General features: G+C 36.4%; 1 protein-coding gene across 2 annotated transcripts; it reads left to right on the top strand.

The window, feature by feature from the left end:
* The first annotated feature begins 308 nt into the window (after positions 1 to 308).
* SBE2.1 (starch branching enzyme 2.1) lies at positions 309 to 11,104 on the top strand. 2 transcript variants are annotated; one of them, XM_078577800.1, is made up of 22 exons: positions 310 to 572; positions 935 to 1,086; positions 1,825 to 2,054; positions 2,364 to 2,462; positions 3,232 to 3,274; positions 3,591 to 3,650; positions 3,788 to 3,868; positions 5,648 to 5,764; positions 5,857 to 5,940; positions 6,338 to 6,459; positions 6,890 to 7,009; positions 7,240 to 7,369; positions 7,449 to 7,559; positions 8,173 to 8,301; positions 8,438 to 8,541; positions 9,171 to 9,315; positions 9,502 to 9,649; positions 9,769 to 9,869; positions 10,018 to 10,095; positions 10,180 to 10,335; positions 10,405 to 10,479; positions 10,707 to 11,104. In XM_078577800.1, exons 1-22 carry the CDS (start codon positions 440 to 442, stop codon positions 10,791 to 10,793), a joined length of 2,505 nt encoding a protein of 834 aa, XP_078433926.1. In that variant the 5' UTR covers positions 310 to 439; the 3' UTR covers positions 10,794 to 11,104. The 2 variants fall into 2 exon arrangements, with proteins under 2 accessions (XP_078433925.1, XP_078433926.1); XM_078577799.1 differs by having other exon boundaries at positions 309 to 572; positions 10,018 to 10,335.
* Positions 11,105 to 19,633: the final 8,529 nt, after the last annotated feature.

Here is a 19,633-nt window from a genome sequence, read left to right as displayed (position 1 = left end):
ACTGGCTTATAGCCATGAACTGGACGAAAATAAATCCGACGGTGAGAGTTCACGGAATTCACGAGACGAGATCGGACGGCCAGTCCGGGCCTGAGATATTTCGTCTCCGAGGAAGAATATCCAACCCCAAAATTAACCCTTTCTCCTATTTATCTTGCCACGTGACTCCTCGCTTTTGACGGCTGCCATTGAGAGCCAGACGGGGGCCCACCTTCTGCCTGAATCCCCGGTAACTCTCAGCCGCACACGTAGGATGGAAGAACCGCCCAAAAGAATCTGGCATCTCTCTCTGTTTCACTCTCTTTTCACTCCCTTTCTCCGAGAGAGAGAGAGAGAGAGAGAGAGAGAGAGAGAGAGAGAGAGAGAGTGTGTTCTTACTTAGTTTCTTTCGCCGTTGCAGCGGAGGATCCGCGCAGATCGCTTGTCCATTGCTGCGGACATGGCGACGTTCTCCGCGGCTGGAATCCGCTTCGTGCAGCCCTGCGTTCGTCAGCCGTCCTCCGTCGCGTCCTTCGTCGATCGGACGAGATCAAATCTACCTCGTCGCTCGATGAGAAGCTCTTCTCTGCGCTGTGAGTTTTATTCCTATCCGAATGGCTGCTGATCGTTCGGGATGTTTGGTTTTGATCTTTACCGAAGGAGCGCGTTCCGTTCCGCGGTGTTTGCTTTTGTGATGGTTAATTTTTTGCCAGATCAGGATCTTAGTGGATTTTCTTGTCAAAATTAGTCATGATCGCTCAAGTAAGTGCATTCCTCAAACAATGCATGTCTGTCTTCGTGACGAGTGATTTTTGCCTGGGCAGGATCTGAGTCGAGGTTTCACCTTTTTTTTCTGATGCCTCGTGGACGGATTTCCGGTTTCTGTCGTTGGGACGAATACTAGCTGCGCGATCTATCGCAAGTGACTGTTTCTAATGTGATCCTTTTTTGTCAGGGAGACTTTTGGCTAGTAATCCTTCTTATGATGCTGATTCCGTATCGACGACCTTAACGTCAGAAAATGTGCTGGTCCCTGGACTACAAGTTGGCGATCGTCCAACCTCTGCAACTTCAGTTGAGGGAGAAACAGTGTCCGATGATTCTCAGGTCCTCCAATCTTGCCACTGGTTTTTCCGATGGATTCCACGTTTAACTGTGGGATCTTACTTGAGTTCTGGTACCGAATCTTGGTGTCATTTTACTTCGTCCTCGTCATTTCCTATATAGTTCTTCGTTTCGATACTCTTTTATGTACATGCACTTTGCTGGTTACAACATCTTATGATGTGGGGACTTGTTGAGTGTCTTTGATGTTCACTATCTTTTAGTGCTCATTTCATCTAAGATTAAAATGGAAAATAAATAACTTATGACGAGTGGCCATTGTTGCTGTCTGATTTTTAGCGTTACCTGAACGCTGAAATTGATAGTGTCCATATTTATCATTAACGTGACTTTGGTTTTAAGAAATCATTATCATAACAAATATTTTAATAATGTTTTCGAAAGAATGTTACAAAGCCAAAATCCACCACCCTATCAGAGGGGAAATCTATCTTGTCACGGAATGTAGGTCTTGTTATTGCGCATATAAGGCACTGAAAACTGATAAGGAATCAGTCGATAATCATGAAATATTTCGGGAGAAAAATTAAATGCAATGGGATGGAAACTTTGGAAGAATGACGGAGACTTTGGACAGTTTTCATGGAAGCTAAAAGTCATCAATGGTTCCTGGATGCAAAAGACAAAATTCTTGGGGGATCTTATAGATGACTGAATCTTTTTCTGCCAAATTAAGTTAAAGGACCTACTTTGTTGAGACGTACCTGTTTTTCTTTTCAGAAGGTCAATGATGAGATTGTGGCAGAAGGTAAGGCTGAGGCTGAGGCTGAAGAGCTTTCAACTGACATAGATCTATCAGTTACAGTTGACGCTGACATAGAAGAAGAAACTGTTACAAATGATGAGATAATCGAGGCAAGGTCCATTGGTGTTCCCCCGCCCGGTAATGGCCAGAGAATATATGAAATTGATCCAATGCTGGCAGATCATCGCACACATCTTGATTACCGGTGAGTGAAGTCTGTTCAGTTCATAGTGAATTTTTTTTTTTGAAACTATAGATCATAGTGAAATAAACAAAAGAAATTGATTCATAGTGATGCCACTGTGTATGGCACCTTCAATCTTGAATCATGTTTAAGAGTAAGCTCTTTCAAAATTGCGGTGCCATGGTAATCCAATATTCTCTTTATAGTTCCCTTCTCTTAAAAGAAATGTCAATGAGGACCCAGGAATACAATGACTGGTTGATACCGCTATCCTCTTCTTTTATCTTTCATTTAACATGTGTTTTCTCATTGCTGTATTTCTCTCTTCAGATATAGTCATTATCGAAGAATACGAGAAGAGATTAACACTCATGAGGGAGGGCTGGATGCTTTTTCTCGGGGTTATGAAAAATTTGGTTTTGTTAGAAGGTACACTTCTGTTCTTTAATATTTTTCTATAGACCTTGCTTAGTTATCTTCAACGAACGACGGGCATAGATGAATGCTGTTATATAAGCAGTGGCGAGTTTTGCCTTTTCATGGTTTAAAGGACTGCGGCCAGGGACTGGAATGGCCCTTTGGGCCTTATGTGTACTTAACGATATTTTTATCTATCACACTGGGGGGTCACATATATTGTGTGATCTTCCCTACCTTTCTTAAAAAGGACCTTAATTAGTGTAATAAATTGATGATCTAACAATTAGTTATATTTTCTAGGTCCAATGATAAAAGAATTGAATATTCCATCAGTTTACATTTGTAGAGAGGGGTTGGTGTTATTGGCATGATCATTTTAAGGGATTTGTCAGGTAAATGGAGATTTATGGGTATATTAATATGTTGGATCTCATGCCATCATGTTTTTCTTCTCTTTTTGGCGTCCAATTGTGTGCTAGTGACCTATAGCCTTGTAATAGCAAGAATAAAGTATCCGAAGTGCATTACATCATATCTCTTCAAGAAAACTGTGTTTTGTGCTTATAGGAATATTTATTTGAATATGGAACAAGAGAAGACTTGTTCATGACGAAAGAAAGCGTGAGAAGAGTAAATCAAAAGAGAAATATAAATTTGGAAATTCAGATTGGCACAAATTTATTTCTTCCATATTTAAACTTACCACCTCCTTGATTCCTATTCGAGAATAATCTGCGATATGAATTCCTGATTGTTATATCTTTGATATGAATTACAGTGAAGGAGGCATTACGTACAGAGAGTGGGCTCCTGGGGCAAAGGTGCATAACTTTTCCTGAAATTTGATATCTCCATTGAGTCATCATTTTGACGTAGACTTATTCAGAAGACAGGATAGAATCACAGGATACTTGGAACCAGAATTCTGAAAATTACTTTTAATCCTGAAGGCAATGCAAATTTTGATAAAAAAATTAAAGTCTTGTATTTGGTATTTTGTGGTAAGAAACGTGAATCTAAGATATTAAAAGCGAACCTACATTATTATCAACATATACCGCTCTCAATAGATAATTTTTGGTGTTGTCCATCCAAGTCCCTCTCTCTTTGTGACCGATTCAATGTCATACTTTGCAGTGGGCAGCGCTAATTGGAGATTTCAACAATTGGGATCCAAATGCAGATGTTATGACAAAGGTATGCCTTGTTCATTGTCAGTGTGTTTTGAGTCTGATACTTGGATTCTTGGATATGTACCTCACTTTCATCCAAGCACCCTTTTCCATCCCATGCCCCTAACTGTTCTCCCTGGTAATTTGGTTTTGTTTGAGCAGAATGAGTTTGGAGTATGGGAAGTTTTCTTGCCTAACAATGCAGACGGTTCATCCCCTATCCCTCACGGTTCCCGAGTAAAGGTGATGATCCATGTATCTCTTAATTTGAAAAAGTTACGTCCAACATCTTTTGGGCTTTCACACTTTCGGTTAGTATTTCATTGTACTGTGGTCGTTGTTAGTTTCCTGGGCATTGTCCATCGCCTTAGACTACTTTCCATTGACAGTAATCATTGTTAGTACGCCATTGATTATTTAATCTTTCACATCCTGTGGGAATTTCAGTGCCAGAAAATATTATCAATCACAAGTTTCACAAGCTTCATGTTTAAAATTTTAGGATATTGCGTCTGTTTCATGGGCTATCTTTTGGAATTTTTGACTGACGCACAAATGAGAAATGCCTCCCCGGATTTTGTAGAAATGTAGTCAAAGACTGCCATACTGATAGATTCCGGCAGGGAATAAGAGACAAACACAGAAAGAAAAGAAGGGAACAATCAAACAAGTGAAAAATACTCCAAAGGGTCAATGGGCAACAGTTAGGTAGATGACCCCGCAACTCCAGATAAAACCGCAGTCCAAAAGCTTTCCTCTCCAAAATCCCCTCTGTGCCCTAACTTCAGTTTCTTCCCTCATTTAAGGGTGGGAAGTCCCGTGCCGCTTTAGCTTCTTATGTTAGTAGTGAAGCAACATGGGTGGATTCTGAATGCATGCCAACAAGCTTTTGCCTGCTATCCTTCCCATGCCATCATCAGATATTAGTTGTTGAGTTTTTCAGTGTTGACATTATCGTCAAAGTTCCAACTTCTGGACTCATTTTTCATCTGACTGGCTAAGCAGACGATATTAGATAATCACCTGTTTTGGTGCTTATCGGACTCTGCATCTTGCTTGCGTTCATTAATTTTTTCCTTGTTTTCATCATGTATGCTTTTATTTCACATCTTAATTGTCAAAATCATTCTCCTTCCTTCCGGTTCCATCTTGAACCTGGCCTCTTGCCATGTCAGGAGTCCGTGGAAACCATATTTCTTTTTACTTTCGTTCAAAGGTATTTTCGTTCAGGCTTCCTTTTGTTTTCATACTGCAGCGTGATCTAAAAGGAAAATGTTTCTCGTGGATCGAAAATTGATTATGGATGATTATATTTTCCAGTTCACATCTACGTTTCAATGTAATCTGGAAAAAGCAAAGATAGCTGTCTTTAGGGAGAGACTTAGGAAAAAGGTATATTGGAATCTGATACAAACCTCCCTAATGCTTATTGGAGGAGGGTATGCAACACCTTCGGCACATGTGGCGCCTTATTGATTTATCCAGGACCAGAGCCTTAAAAATAATAGGGATAGCCCTCATCAAAAAGATATCTGGCAAATTCAAAATAGAATGGGTGGGAGCAGGGTTAGAGCAGTGGAGGTCCTCCATTCCTACAGGGAGGAAGCCGATCTAGCCAAACCTGTGTGTGGACAAGGCTGATCCAGTGGCGTCCTGGTTCTTCTTTTCTCTTCTTCCTGTTTCTACCTGGCTGGCACAGCTTGTTCTTGAATTGTCGCAAACCTTCTTGTTTGGTGAAAGTATTTGATCCTCCTTATTTATTTACATTGAAGTTCCTTGTATCAAGAATTCTAATTTTTATCTGTTTCCGTAACAGAGCCGAATCAGAATCTTAATGCGTGTTGAGTTGATGTTTAGGAAAATGCTCTTTATCTGTTGAAAATTGAAATGAAGTACATTTTCCAGCAAAATTACCTAGGTTCCTTGGAAGCTCTCTTGAGCATTGAACTTGTCATGTTATCAGATTCTAACCATTTATGTCTTAAAAATTAATCACGTTACCATGCTGGTAATTCTTTGTAGATACGAATGGAGACGCCATCTGGAACGAAGGACTCAATTCCTGCTTGGATTAAGTTTTCTGTACAGGCTCCTGGTGAGATTCCATACAATGGAATATACTATGACCCACCAGAGGAGGTGAAGCCTCCTCTCTTAAGATTCACTAAGATGCTGAAAATATTTGGATGAACTTTATCTGACTTCATTTTTTCCTGAATGACTTGAAACAGGAGAAGTATGTGTTTCGGCACCCACAGCCCAAGAAACCAAGAACACTACGCATTTATGAATCCCATGTTGGAATGAGTAGCCCGGTAGGGGTTCATATTTCCAGAGAATCACCTTTCTTTTATGATTGTGGAGCTCGATGAAGATCTTTGATTTTTGTTTTTGTTATCTGCAGTAGTAACTTGCTATGATGATAACCATGTCCGATATCATTCTGTTCAGCTTTGATCTTTCAGAGGCAAAAAACAGTGCTCATTTCATCTGAAAATGAAATACTTCATAACCCATGCATTTGGTTCTATTTGAACCATATCCGTCACAGTTTCCACTGAACCTATGGTTATGTTAATTTCTAATTTCTGTAAGGTATCGGGTGGTTCTGCATCAATATTTTGGCTATAATTTTCTTGAACTGTTTTTTTTTTTTCCATTTTTATTCACTTAGTGCAGTCTCAAACTTCTAAAGTTTTTCTCTTGATGCAGGAACCGAAAATCAACACCTATGCTAGCTTTAGAGATGATGTACTTCCTCGCATCAAAAAACTCGGATATAATGCTGTGCAGATCATGGCGATTCAAGAACATTCTTACTACGCTAGTTTTGGGTACTATGATTGGAAGTTCGAATATCAATGGATGGCATTTGATGCTCACATTTGTTGATATTTCGCTGAACCACTGTATCTTTCGTAAAATTCCCATTTCAGCATATGACACTGTATAACCATCAGTAAAAAGTAATGTGGACTATCCCTTGTTTACCTTGCCTAAGTTTTAAATAACCAGTGATTTCGGAATTTGGGTTCGTCAAATTTTCGTCATGCTTTTCAGTCATTACTATTATAGATATATTTTCCTTTTACATTTCGTTTAGTTCTCATTATGGTACATCTTGATCGTTCGTCTTTTCAAGGTTACCCTGTATCTTACTCTGTACTTTTCCTCTTTCCCTTGCAATTTTTTTCCTACACTGTTTTATTCATGTAAATAGGGTTCAAGGTGAATATTAATTTCCACTTATTTTAATGGAATCAGGTACCACGTCACCAACTTTTTTGCGCCAAGCAGCCGCTTTGGAACTCCGGAAGATCTGAAGTCCCTCATCGACCGAGCTCATGAGCTTGGAATCCTCGTTCTGATGGATATGGTTCATAGGTAATCAACATGAGGTTTCAATTTCACGCTCACAAGTGTCCTTAACATCATTAATTTTAAGTTTCTCTCCTACATTTTACTCTGTGTTTAATGTCATTTTACTGCTCATTGTTTTACTGGGCAATGACCTTGTTGTTTGAGTTTATATAATTGCCATCTATTTGGCTCTTTATTATCCTTCAAGTCGGAGATTTTAATCAATATCGGAGTGAACTGTTTTTTCGGTGCAGCCATGCATCAAACAACGTTTTGGATGGGCTGAATTTGTTTGACGGAACGGATACACACTATTTCCATGCTGGCGCTCGCGGATATCACTGGATGTGGGATTCTCGCCTGTTTAACTACGGGAACTGGGAAGTACGTTTTCTATGAACCCAGCAATAACCGAATCTACAGTAACAATGATGTGAGATAACATGTTTAGGTTTAATTGCAGGTTATGAGGTTTCTTCTATCGAATGCTAGATGGTGGCTCGAAGAGTACAAATTCGATGGATTCCGGTTTGATGGAGTGACGTCTATGATGTACACACATCATGGTTTGCAGGTATTCTCTGTCATTTGGGGAGTGCGATAATTCATTATCATTCTCTTGGAAAACCTTGATAATTCTTCAATTGGACCCAATTGGAAATCTACTGTAGCATTCACTTTTGCCATTCATTCAATCCGACGGTTCTTATGTGTCTTTAAACATTTTTAAAGCTCATTCCTTATGATTTTTAAATCTGTTCATTGCCTAGACAAGTTGGTAAACTTTTCCTATTGCTTTGGGACAACATTTCCTAGTTATTGGTCCCTATACGTTTGAATTTTAGTTGAATATACTTTTTAAAGTTAATTTCCTGAACAATATTATCACTTTGTCGAAGTCCTCTGAAAGAATTAAACGTACATCATCCAGATTTCTATTTTCCTCTGTCAGACTTCTATCTTATGTGAATCATAATAAAACTCTTACTTTTCTATTATCTTCTATTACGGCTACCCAAAGAAAAAAAAAATGAAGTTGTTATAGAATCCAAAATCACTGTTTTCATATTGGAGTCGCAGAATGAGACGAAAAAGTAGAAAGGTGGACGACTATGTCATTCATGCATTTCCTAAACATTTGCCTCGTTTTATTATTTTTTGATGCGAAATGTGATTCATGTTTTCAGGTTTCTTTTACGGGTAACTACAGTGAATATTTCGGATTTGCCACAGACGTTGATGCTGTGGTGTACTTGATGTTAGTCAATGATGTCATCCATGGGCTTCACCCAGAAGCCGTTACCATTGGTGAAGATGTAAGTGATGGGCAATGGTTCGCAAGTTAAATTTAAAATGTCCTTGTAACTTCTTTCAAAAATAAAATAAAATTCTTTGTAGTGCATTGGAGTCTGCCAACTGCGGGTAAGTTTAAAATTTCTTTTCTTTGTACAGGTCAGCGGGATGCCGGCATTCTGCATTCCAGTACAAGATGGGGGGGTTGGTTTCGACTATCGTCTTCATATGGCCGTTGCAGACAAATGGATTGAAATGCTCAAGTAAGGATGCTTGATAAGTCCCTCGATGGCATCTAAACTTTCAAAAAAAGGATAAAATTATCCTCATGGTTTTTGAGCAAAATATACTGATAATTAGTACTTTCTGAAATGGTGGTCCTTTAGTACGCAGATAAGCCATTCCATTGATTTCATCAAACCGTCTTCTCGTTACTAACCTAATGGTTTTCTCTTGCCACAATAAAATTCTAGCATGAAAAAAGGTAAACGAGAAAAAGGGGAAAAGGAACTTCTAGAATCCTTTTTTACGTTGTTGTTGTGCATTCCTACAGGGTTTTCTTGCAGTATGCGAATAAGTCATCCTAATGATTTGATCAAATCTTCTTCTCTTCGCCTAAAATAGTGGCTTTGTCTCATCCCAAACAAGCGGTTAGTAGAAAAAAGAGATACATAAAAAACGAACCACTAGTATCATTTTTTGCACCCTTGTGGGCGGTCTTATAATATGCTTATAAATCGTCCCATTGATTTCATCTGACCATCTTCTCTTTACCTAAGCTCTTGTCTTTCTCTCAACCGCCAATGACATCTGGTAAAGAAGAAGGAAGAGAAAAAATAACTACTAGTATCCAGTTTTGATTCGTCCTATGGTCGGTTTGTTTGAAATGCAGGAAGAGCGATGAGTTTTGGGGTATGGGGGAAATCGTTCACACGCTTACAAACAGAAGATGGATGGAGAAGTGTGTTGTTTATGCCGAAAGCCACGACCAAGCGCTTGTCGGCGATAAAACCATCGCATTTTGGTTAATGGACAAGGTCGGTGGGTGGAATTGTTATAGCAATGCTTCTGTTATGATAATTAGATGAAAATTACTGCCTTTTATGCATAAGCACAATGCATTTCGTGCAAGTTATCGTTCCGTCCTCTCATTTTCACGCATTCTGTATCATTCTGAACGCTAATCAGTGTACTAAACACTATGAATTCTTCGGTCCATGCAGGATATGTACGATTTCATGGCATTGGATAGGCCGTCAACTCCTCGAATTGATCGCGGAATAGCCCTCCACAAGATGATCAGATTGGTGACAATGGGATTAGGCGGTGAAGGCTACCTGAATTTCATGGGGAATGAATTTGGGCATCCAGGTAATCCACGCCTTACAAAAGATACCATCCTTATTATTTGCAAAATATACGCCATCATCTTGGGGTATTAATTTATTTTTTTATCAAAATATTTATTTATTTATTTATTGTTCGTCCAGAATGGATAGATTTCCCCAGAGGGGAGCAACGACTCCCCAACGGGTCTGTCATCCCTGGAAACAACAACAGCTTTGACAAATGCCGCCGGAGATTCGACCTTGTACGGTTTTTTCCCTGAAAATTCCTGTAAATTTTACAGATTTTATGACCTTTTTTCTTTATATTAACCTGAAAATGACTACTGAAAATCTCCCTACAATTAAGAGAAACAACTTTTGAAGCCTTGTCCCTTCTGAAAATTTATGCAGGCCGATGCCGAGTATTTGAGGTTCCAAGGTCTGCAAGAATTTGACCAAGCTATGCAGCATCTTGAGGAGACATACCATGTATATCCCCATCTGTCTCTCCTCTCTCTCTCTCTAAATATTTATGTTAATCCACTCTCAACTTTGGGCGATAATGGGGTGCAGTTCATGACTTCGGAGCACCAGTACATATCCCGGAAAGACGATGGTGATAAAGTGATCGTCTTCGAACGGGGAGACTTGGTCTTCGTCTTTAACTTCCACTGGAGCAACAGCTACTTTGACTACAGGGTTGGATGTGCCAAGCCCGGAAAATACAAGGTGGCCCATCTCTCTCTCCTCTTCCCAGTCACATTCTTCTGACTATCTCTCTTTTCCATATCTCTCCAGATTGTTCTGGATTCCGACGCAGCCCTCTTCGGCGGATTCTCCCGGCTAGACCCAGACTCTGAATACTTCACAGCGGTGAGATCGACCACCCCGTTTCCCTCCATTTTGGATCTTTGTTGGGTCTCGAGCGGTGCCAATGGATGGATGACAATCCGTCATTGGTCCCATTCCTTCCCATCATCAGTCATCTGTCCTGACCTCAGAACAGAAACAGAATGACGGATGACTGACAGAAATGCTGTCGCGTCCCGTCCAGCCTATTCGGTCATCCGTCACTGAGCTTTATCTGTGGGTGGCTGCAGGAAGGATGGTACGACGACAGACCGAGGTCCTTCTCGGTCTACATACCCAGCAGGACCTGCGCGGTGTACGCACTGACTGAGGACTAAACCGCAAATCGCTCTTGGACTGGCGGTCCGCCTAATTTCTGCATCAGCTGGGCCGCGGCCCAGCACGCGACTCGGCGACCCAACCCTGATGATTAACGCGCCGCATTTCCGGGCATTTCCTGCAAAGCCCAAGTGCCACGGCCCAAAGACTTTTCGGCCTCTCCTCCCTGGCTGGTTCCATCCTCCCTCCCTCCCCTCTCTTCTCTCTCTTCCTCCCCTTATGCATTTAGCTATGCATTCCTATCACTGTTTTGTTTTTGTTAATGAACTGTCCAGACCAAAATAAAGACAGACAAAAATCCTTGGGTGCCTATGAGAGCCTAAGAGTGAAACTACCTAGTAGTGGCCAGCTCTTGGGTATAATGTCACTTCAATTTTAAATGGAGAAAAATGAGGCCAGGACTCTTCAACTCAGATAACAGTATTTTAATACTTATTTTCAATTCATAATTGGGTAATTATGCTAATCAGGTCAATCTTTTTTTGGATTGAATATACACCATCCCATTGATGCAAGTACACAGAAATGGCTGTTACCTATTGTAATGGCGTATGTCGTCCTATTCAGTTTTTATCTAGTATCAAGAAGTGATAATGCAGAAATGTAACTGAAATAATAAACAATACTCCATTTCAACTACTAACATGTTATAAATCATGCATTTATACTCAATAACTCAATCTATTTCTATAAAAGATCAATCATGAGATCACTTAAATGAAAATTGAACACAAACTGATATATATGAGAATTGCCAAGGATAATTTACAAGTCAGAATACTTGGTACCATTACTTATTGACCATATAATAACTAAAATTTCAGGAAAAATATAGTTTGCCAGACTCATTTCCATTTGATGATCACAAGCAGAATATCTTTATAAACATAGATGTTCTAAATACTAATTCCCTACCATAAACTCAATTTAGATTTTTCATCATTGGATGATGTCAGAATATTAACATGGTCAATATTCTAAATTTACTAAATCTTAAATATTCTCAATTTATAAACATGGTCAATACTAAATATTCTCAATTTATAAACATGGTCAATCGATTGACCATGTGCTGACAAAACCCAATTACATAAATTTATGCTTGAAATTCTGAAAAATTATGCCAGCTGTTATACTTAAAATTTATCAAAATAATCATTCTAATTTAATGACATGACATGATACGACTCTTCAAGGTTGGCCATTATAAAATGAATAAAATCATTTTGATAAAGTGGTCCAGTATTAATAACAGAAATGGCAAGATCCATTCAAATCATGTATCTTCAGAATCTATCATCATTTTTTAGCAATTGAAATAATGTGTTTTATTTCTATTTACACATGTAAACAACATTTCTATGTATGAATAATATATAATATTATTCACTAAATTGATTCATGTATTATTCTGGATTTTATTTGAAGAACTATTTTTATGATTTTTTATTCTTCTCTACATTTTATAGCTCTATACTATTAATAAATGAATTTATTAATTAGAAGTTCATATGTTTAAACTGTATGTTTTTAATTTTAGGATTATTTGGGATTCTCATATTTATTTAGTAGGTTGGTAAGTTGGCTTAGAACTTTTGATTGAATCCAAAAATTCCTGACTCAGTGATTTTCGGAAGAAATCAAGCTTTAATCTAGTGCTCTATCCCCGCAAAAAAATCAAAATGTTAAATCCAGAAAAGTAAAAATTTTCTGATGGAAAACTTTAAATCATGGTTTATGTGAATAAAAGAGAATATAATTTATTATACTGAAAACAGGAGATTACAAGGTCTTGCAAAGATCACAAAGGCGGAAGAGAGAGGGATTAGAGTATATGATTAGTCACCTTTGACCCATTTCCATTATTGTGATGTTTCAATCTTGCAGGCAGTTCAAAGACCTCTTTCAACCACAATAAAAGCCATATTTTTTAATCTATCCTCTCTTCAACTCATTCATAATCTTTTACCTATAAAAACACAACAAATTACATTGTTTTTGATCTTAGACTCATCAATGCAGAAAAGTTACATTTTATAAATGAAATTTAATTTTTAGAATATTAATGGTGGTTTATAACATCAAATTAGATCTATAAATATATGATTTTATACTTCATTTGTACCACTTATGTTTAGATTTGCACTTGCATTATTCACCATTTATGGATTAAATGAGAAATTTATGATTTATTTTCCTAAGCTCTATTTTTATGTATTTTATATTATTTAGACTAACCCCACTGGACCCCTTCGAGTCGAGTGGATTTCTCACATCTTCCTAGATTTTTATTTGTCATATAGGACTTAAGGTAAATAAAATGGTGAATTTTGGTTATAAATGTGAGGAAAGGAGAAATCCAAGCCATGTCCTAGATAATAAGAAGAGACCAAATATACAAAAAGCACACTCTTGAAGCCCATTCAAACCTCTTTAAGAGCCAGGTCAACTAAAGGAAAGGATTGAGGAACTAACTCACAATTGATTTTTAGGAGTCAATTTTCAAATCTGGGAAGGAGATAACATGATCCAGGCTGGAACCAAGTAATCCTTCCCCTCAAAAACTCATGGAATTGAATCCAATGATTGTTGAGAGTTAGCACGCTTATATTGAAATTATTCTCCCCTCTCTTTATATAACATCTTGGATTCTTCTCCCAGCTTGTTGATGCTGGCCTAGTTCATCAGATTTCTTTGATCCATTCTTTTTCTACAAGAGTGTGGAGATAGAGTTCAAGTGTGATCAAGAATATTGGAGAAAAAATATCCTGAATGTTTGATATGAAATTGTTCACTACTTTATCGAGGTAAATCTTCCATTGTGTTGCCTAGACTTCAATCTTTTCAACACATCAAACGAAACTCAAAAAATTCCTCATGTAGAAAAATGTACAGTGTTTTTCGTCCACCACACGTTCTTGTTCAATTATGTCGCCCCCCAACATGCCAACACCTGCAAATTGCATGCCAGCCAGCATAGCCGCCCACACATTTCCCACCAGAATGGCAGCCAAAGTTTTACTATTACTTCTTGCCCTTAAAGTTTATTTCTTGCCCTTAAAAATCTCAAAATATTCATAAAATCATAAACAGTTGTTAGAGCTTATCAGAAACAAATAAATACTTACTTTATTTATTTAAAATATTTTTAACTGGTTTTCATTTATTTCATTGATTTTTCTATTAAACATCCATAAAAAATATAATCACCTTAAAAAATTATATAAAATATTTTGAATTGAAATTTACTTTCTCATTACCCGGTCCTTGTAAACTAGACCCCGAATGCCCATGTGGTAAGGAAACTTCTTGATTAAATCAGAGTCTTAAAACCCTAAATATTATTCCTTGTGGATTTAACCCAAATTCTGGTTTATCATTGGTCCTCACCGAACCATGGAAAATGGTTGTCCGTCATATGACTCACCAACAACACTTTCCTCAAAGCGGGAAAGAGGTTAATAACATTTTAACATATCATTTTAAACGATTCATTTTCTAAAAGAATATGATGTAAAAAATCCTTAAAATATCAACAAATAAATTTAAAATAAAATATTGCTCTAAAAATCAGATTCAAAAATATTTTGATGAATATGTTGTCATTATATTCATGGATGTATTAATTTTATAAATTATAATTACATTTAAAAAATAAGACGGATTATTTGCTTTTCACGATTTAGAGATTTATTTTATAGGAGTTATTCACTATTTTTGGTATTATTTTCCTGCTTTTCCACGTGGGACCATTCATCTAGACAAAGGTGACCAGTCACTACTTTCACCAAAGATTAGCACCAGTATTCATTACAAAAAGGGACATGATGCCATCGCAAGTCACTATGGCATAAGAGCCAATGATTGGTTGTTGCTAGTTAATTTTTGAATCCACAAGTGACATGGACCAGAAGAAAAAAGAAGCGATTAAAATCAAAATAAATGTGATTGGAGACCAGGAAAGAAATCAAAGTAAATCCAATGTGATGTGGACCATTATGCATTTTTGAAGTGGAAAAGTCCACAAAATGGGCACTTACGTGGTGACCATGATTGGTAGAGAACAAAGTTTCCTTTCTGAAATCCATTTCTGACACGTCTCAACATTTCAGTACACGAATATTAAGAAGGAAGAGAAAAGGATTTGGTGTGGCATGGCAATGAGTTCTCACATCATGCAATGATAGCATTTTTATTGTTTTTTTATGATGACAATGAGATTCGTCAATGTGTCATTTAATAGTAGGACAGTATACTTTTTCTTTGTTATTTTTTGTACAAGATTAAGATTATTGCTATGTGAAAACATAAATTAATAGGTAAACTTTTTATTCTGTTGTAATTTTTCAGTAAGAGGTTCTGGATAGGTGTGAATGAAGAAATGTTTATATTATAATAAGGATGTACAAAAGCTATATTTAGTTGTAATAAGATACAAGAGAATAGAAATTGAGATGCAAGAGCTGGAGAGAAAATGAAAAATAATAACAATGAATTGTAACGTAATGATGATGTGAATTAATGTAAGAAGGGGATAGATAATGTTAATAAAATGTTAATACATATAGATTTATAAAATAAAGTTGAACATAGGTCAGAAATGTCATAATTGTAGAGTATCGGCAAGTGTTTGACAAAATGCTGTAAAGAGTCTATCTTAAGAAATTTGATTCAAGTTTGATTAAATCTAAGTTGATATACTTCAACTAAGATTAAATATTAAATTTAACCTAGGAGAAGTTCATAAAGGGATCAGATTGCCCCAATTTCAATGAGCAAAGATTAGGAGCGCTGGTCAACACCGCTAGATTAATTGTGCTTCCTTGATTCCCATCCTCTATGTTAATATAGAGAAGGGGAAAATGAAAGACTCATAAAATGATGAAGAAGTCTAATTTTGACAATTAAGGGTTTGAAAAGTCCTGATACAAAATTTCAACTCTTCCAATAATTTCGGAAGGTTTCTAATCGCTGTCTTTAGGATTTATTTGGCACGCTTTTTGTAAAGTTTCTTGGAAACTGGAAATTTTACACAATATATGTAAACTTCATTTTTGTGTCTTCGTGAGCGCGATTCACAAGTGATAATCATAAATATCATGCTATTTATAGTAATAACTTTCATGCATTTTATATGCTTAATTTCATGCAAGTGATAATAAATGCATGTCACTAATGGTTAAAAAGATTTGTTGCACTTTTAGAATGAATTTCCTATACTTCTTGATTTAAATATATTTTAATTTGATTTTATGACCTTAACTTTATGATAAATAATTTGACGGTTCATAAAATATTTTTGAAAGAATAATATAAGCGTTAATTATATTTTAAAATGATAATATGATTTTTATATATTTTAAAGTATTTTATGGAATTTTCTGAAGTTAAATTCATAAGGAAAACAATTTATAAGTCAGAAGATAAAATTTTGAATTTATTCAAATAATTTAATGAATTAATTGATATTTTACGTTCCTAAAAGTGTATGCAAGGTGGGCAATACGCCATACACATAGAAGGAGAAAAAAAAATCAGAGAAGATAGAAAATTGGATAGCTAAGATTGGTCCTAATTCAGGCAATGACATATTTCCCTCCGTGATCCATCCACTATCTTGGATCTATACAAAAAATACACACATGGATTTTGTTCCTAATTACTATTAGCGGAGTGATTTTCTCATTCAAAATCTTGTTTGGGTCTGTTCTTGTACTCCAAGAGTGAAGGATTGAATGAATGTCGTTGAGATTAAAACACGTGAATAAAAAATACCACTCAACACATTGGGCACGTGACGAGATTAGTGTGATCTTTATCTTTTTCCAACTCATGTCTTCATCCTTTTTCCTAGGTTATCATTCCGATAGCCTAGGTTTCCACTATCACATACACCACATCCCACTCTGCTGCTCGTCGACGTATATTTTCCTCCATCTCTGTCACAGGAGTGGCGACCCACTCTGCCACTTGTTGGTGCGTATCTGCCATCATCTCCATGACAGCCACATGGTATCTCCATGACCCACTTTGCCAATTTACCTTAAAATGCATATGATTGAGTGTATAAGATTAAATTGGTCACTATTGTAGTGTTTATTGCACGTGCTTGAAATTTCATGTGAAGAGAAACCTGGTTTTTTAGGTTCTACGGAGGGAAAATTATTGCCTCAAAGGAATCTAGGTTTTATGAGTTTCCTTTTGGTGATTTAAAAAAAATTCAAGTGTGATGTCTGTTTAGAGGCATGAGGAGAACCAAAGTATATATTTAACGTGTGAACCCTGGAATCAAACAAATTGGGATATTTACATCATCTACCATAAACTCTCAATGAAAAACATCCTTCAGTAACATTTAGGCATTTTATATGTTTTTTTTTTTTTGCAGTCAGTGCTAAAGGTGCAGCAAATCTTCAGTAACATTTATCCTTTAATCATTTTTTTTGCATTCACTTACTACAGTGGTGTTTGTTACTACATATTTTACCTCAAATACAATAACCATCTTTATATTGTTTTTAGACGATTAAGAAAAAATCATATGAATGGATACAGTAAAATTATAGTCCAAGCATATTGTTATGGATTCCAAGGATTTTCAAAAAATTGACAGAGCGCACTCAACAATGATTTATCTGAAACACAGTTTGTTAGATAATTTTCAGAGATCAAAATAAATGACAAATATGTTCCTAACATAATTTAAAGATTATAAAATATGGTTTGAGAGTATCCAAATTTAGGCTTTATAAAAGTCTCCACCATAGGAATCTTGAGAAAAATAAATCGAGTTTATACATGAATTTAAACCTTCTGATACATCTGAATACACAATGCATTTTGAATGATAAAAATAGATGAGAAGAAAACACAAAAATAACATGGGACGGAAGAGACGAACTAGAGCATGAGTTAAGGGAAAAAATCCACCTAAAGATGCACATAAAGTAATTACGAACGAATACTATCACCTGAAAGCTAATATCAGACCGTACAAGAAAAATTTACTATAGTTTGAGAATTTGGTGCTACAAAGGTATACATTTAAAGCACTTCTTTCAGAAAGTTCTTTAAATCATATCAAATTAATATTTACTATAGTTTGAGAAAAAAAGGCAAGAGAAGAAGCAAAAATTGATATAAACTTAAACTAAATATTCAGAATTAAAATGACATCCATATAGATGTTTGACTCTCAGCAGATCGAGAACTTGATTTGAGATTATTTTAAAGAGATTTGAGATTATAGTAATTACAATGAATGAGGGAAGAATTAGAGTACTGAAAGAATGAAACTTTATTAAAACTTGGAAATATCATGAAATAAAAGCATTTCGGGAGATTACAAAATAGTGACTTAACCTAAATTCGAAATATAGCTTCTTATTTAAATATGCTTGAATTAAGTTTGAGATAGATAATGAAACAACCTTGAGTCAAGTTGAAGGATTACACTTGATACTAAACCCAAGTGAGATTTTATTAAATACATGATGATTCCACATTAGGATTTAGCTTTGCTATGATACTAAACCCAAGTGAGATTTTATTAAATACATGATGATTCCACATTAGGATTGAGCTTTGCTTTGATACTAAACCCAAGTGAGATTTTATTAAATACATGATGATTCCACATTAGGATTGAACTTTGCTTACATTATCCATTTAAGAAGAAAAGAAGAACCACAGAAATGAATCAATAAAGTCTGACTTGGGCTGTCTCCATTTTGAGAACCATCCAAGAAAAGCATTTATCGCTGAAGGACATGGAGGAAAGGTCAGCTCCAGCCTGTGGATGCTCAAGTGTCACAGACTAACGGCCTATTTCAACACTAGTAGTTTATAATATAGCCTTATTTCATTCGGTTAATGTCTAAATGACCCAGAAACTTTAGGGGAATAGAGTGGAATTTAGGCTGCGGAAAAGATAGTAATATGTAGCAGTACTAGGGAACGGATAGACAAGACATACATGTTCAATGTTTCATTATTTAAAATCCAATTCATATATGTATTTATTTAAACTATGTAAAAAATTATTTCATTATTTATCCTACATCTCCCTGATATTCGTACTTGGAGTTACGGTTTAATAGTATATAATCGTGTTGCTCAAGTTTGCTGCTTAAGATTTTGGTTTTTGACATTTGATCAGTATCTTCAAATTAATTCCTAATATATTCACACTGGAGTCAACGAAATCAAGCCTATAGGAAGATGTACTTCAATGCAAGCAATGTAGATATTAATCGTAGGATAAAGTCAACCCCAAATCAAGTCGAGATGAACGTTGATCCAGACTAAAATCGAGAAAATAGAGCTGATTTTGCTGATTGGATGTCCATTAGCATGACCAATATTTAAATCAGACAAAAGATCAAGTCAAGTGTCACTGGGATGGGATTGGAACTGAACACAAATTTCAATGATATGATTGAAATCAATATGATTGGAGCTGAACACAAATTTCATCCAAAAAAGTGTCTTACATCAATCTAAGCTGCCCTCAACTCAAGTCTACATAAAAAGAGATGAAACTGATCTTCACAAACTGCACCGTTAGTCTAGAGGCTATGAATCATGTGCCGAGGGTCTGTATGGCTAATTCCTACATGATAATGGAAAAATCAAAGCAGGCGTTGATATAACCATTGGTCAGATTATTATCATGAGAACCAAATAGTGTCATCTCTGAGGACAATCGGCATATCAGTCTCGCGTCTTGCTCTGCGATTCCACTATATATAGACTCCAAATCAGTCTGTTGTTCCTTCATGTAAAAAGTTCCACGGCAAGGTGCGTGAAACAAATTCCCGGATGAAGGAATTGGCAGTAA

The sequence above is a fragment of the Wolffia australiana genome, chromosome 7 (genome assembly GCF_029677425.1).
Source record: "Wolffia australiana isolate 7733 chromosome 7, ASM2967742v1".
Lineage (NCBI taxonomy): Eukaryota > Viridiplantae > Streptophyta > Magnoliopsida > Alismatales > Araceae > Wolffia > Wolffia australiana.
Note: the sequence above shows the minus strand (reverse complement) of the source record. Positions and strands in the feature narration are given on the sequence as shown.

Excerpts from the sequence above, each read along its gene's own strand:
- SBE2.1 (XM_078577799.1), top strand. The coding sequence starts at position 440 with ATGGCGACGTTCTCCGCGGCTGGAATCCGCTTCGTGCAGCCCTGCGTT. Across the intron at positions 1,087-1,824 it reads CAGTGTCCGATGATTCTCAG|AAGGTCAATGATGAGATTGT; the intron begins GTCCTCCAATCT and ends TTTTCTTTTCAG. Across the intron at positions 3,869-5,647 it reads CTCACGGTTCCCGAGTAAAG|ATACGAATGGAGACGCCATC; the intron begins GTGATGATCCAT and ends AATTCTTTGTAG.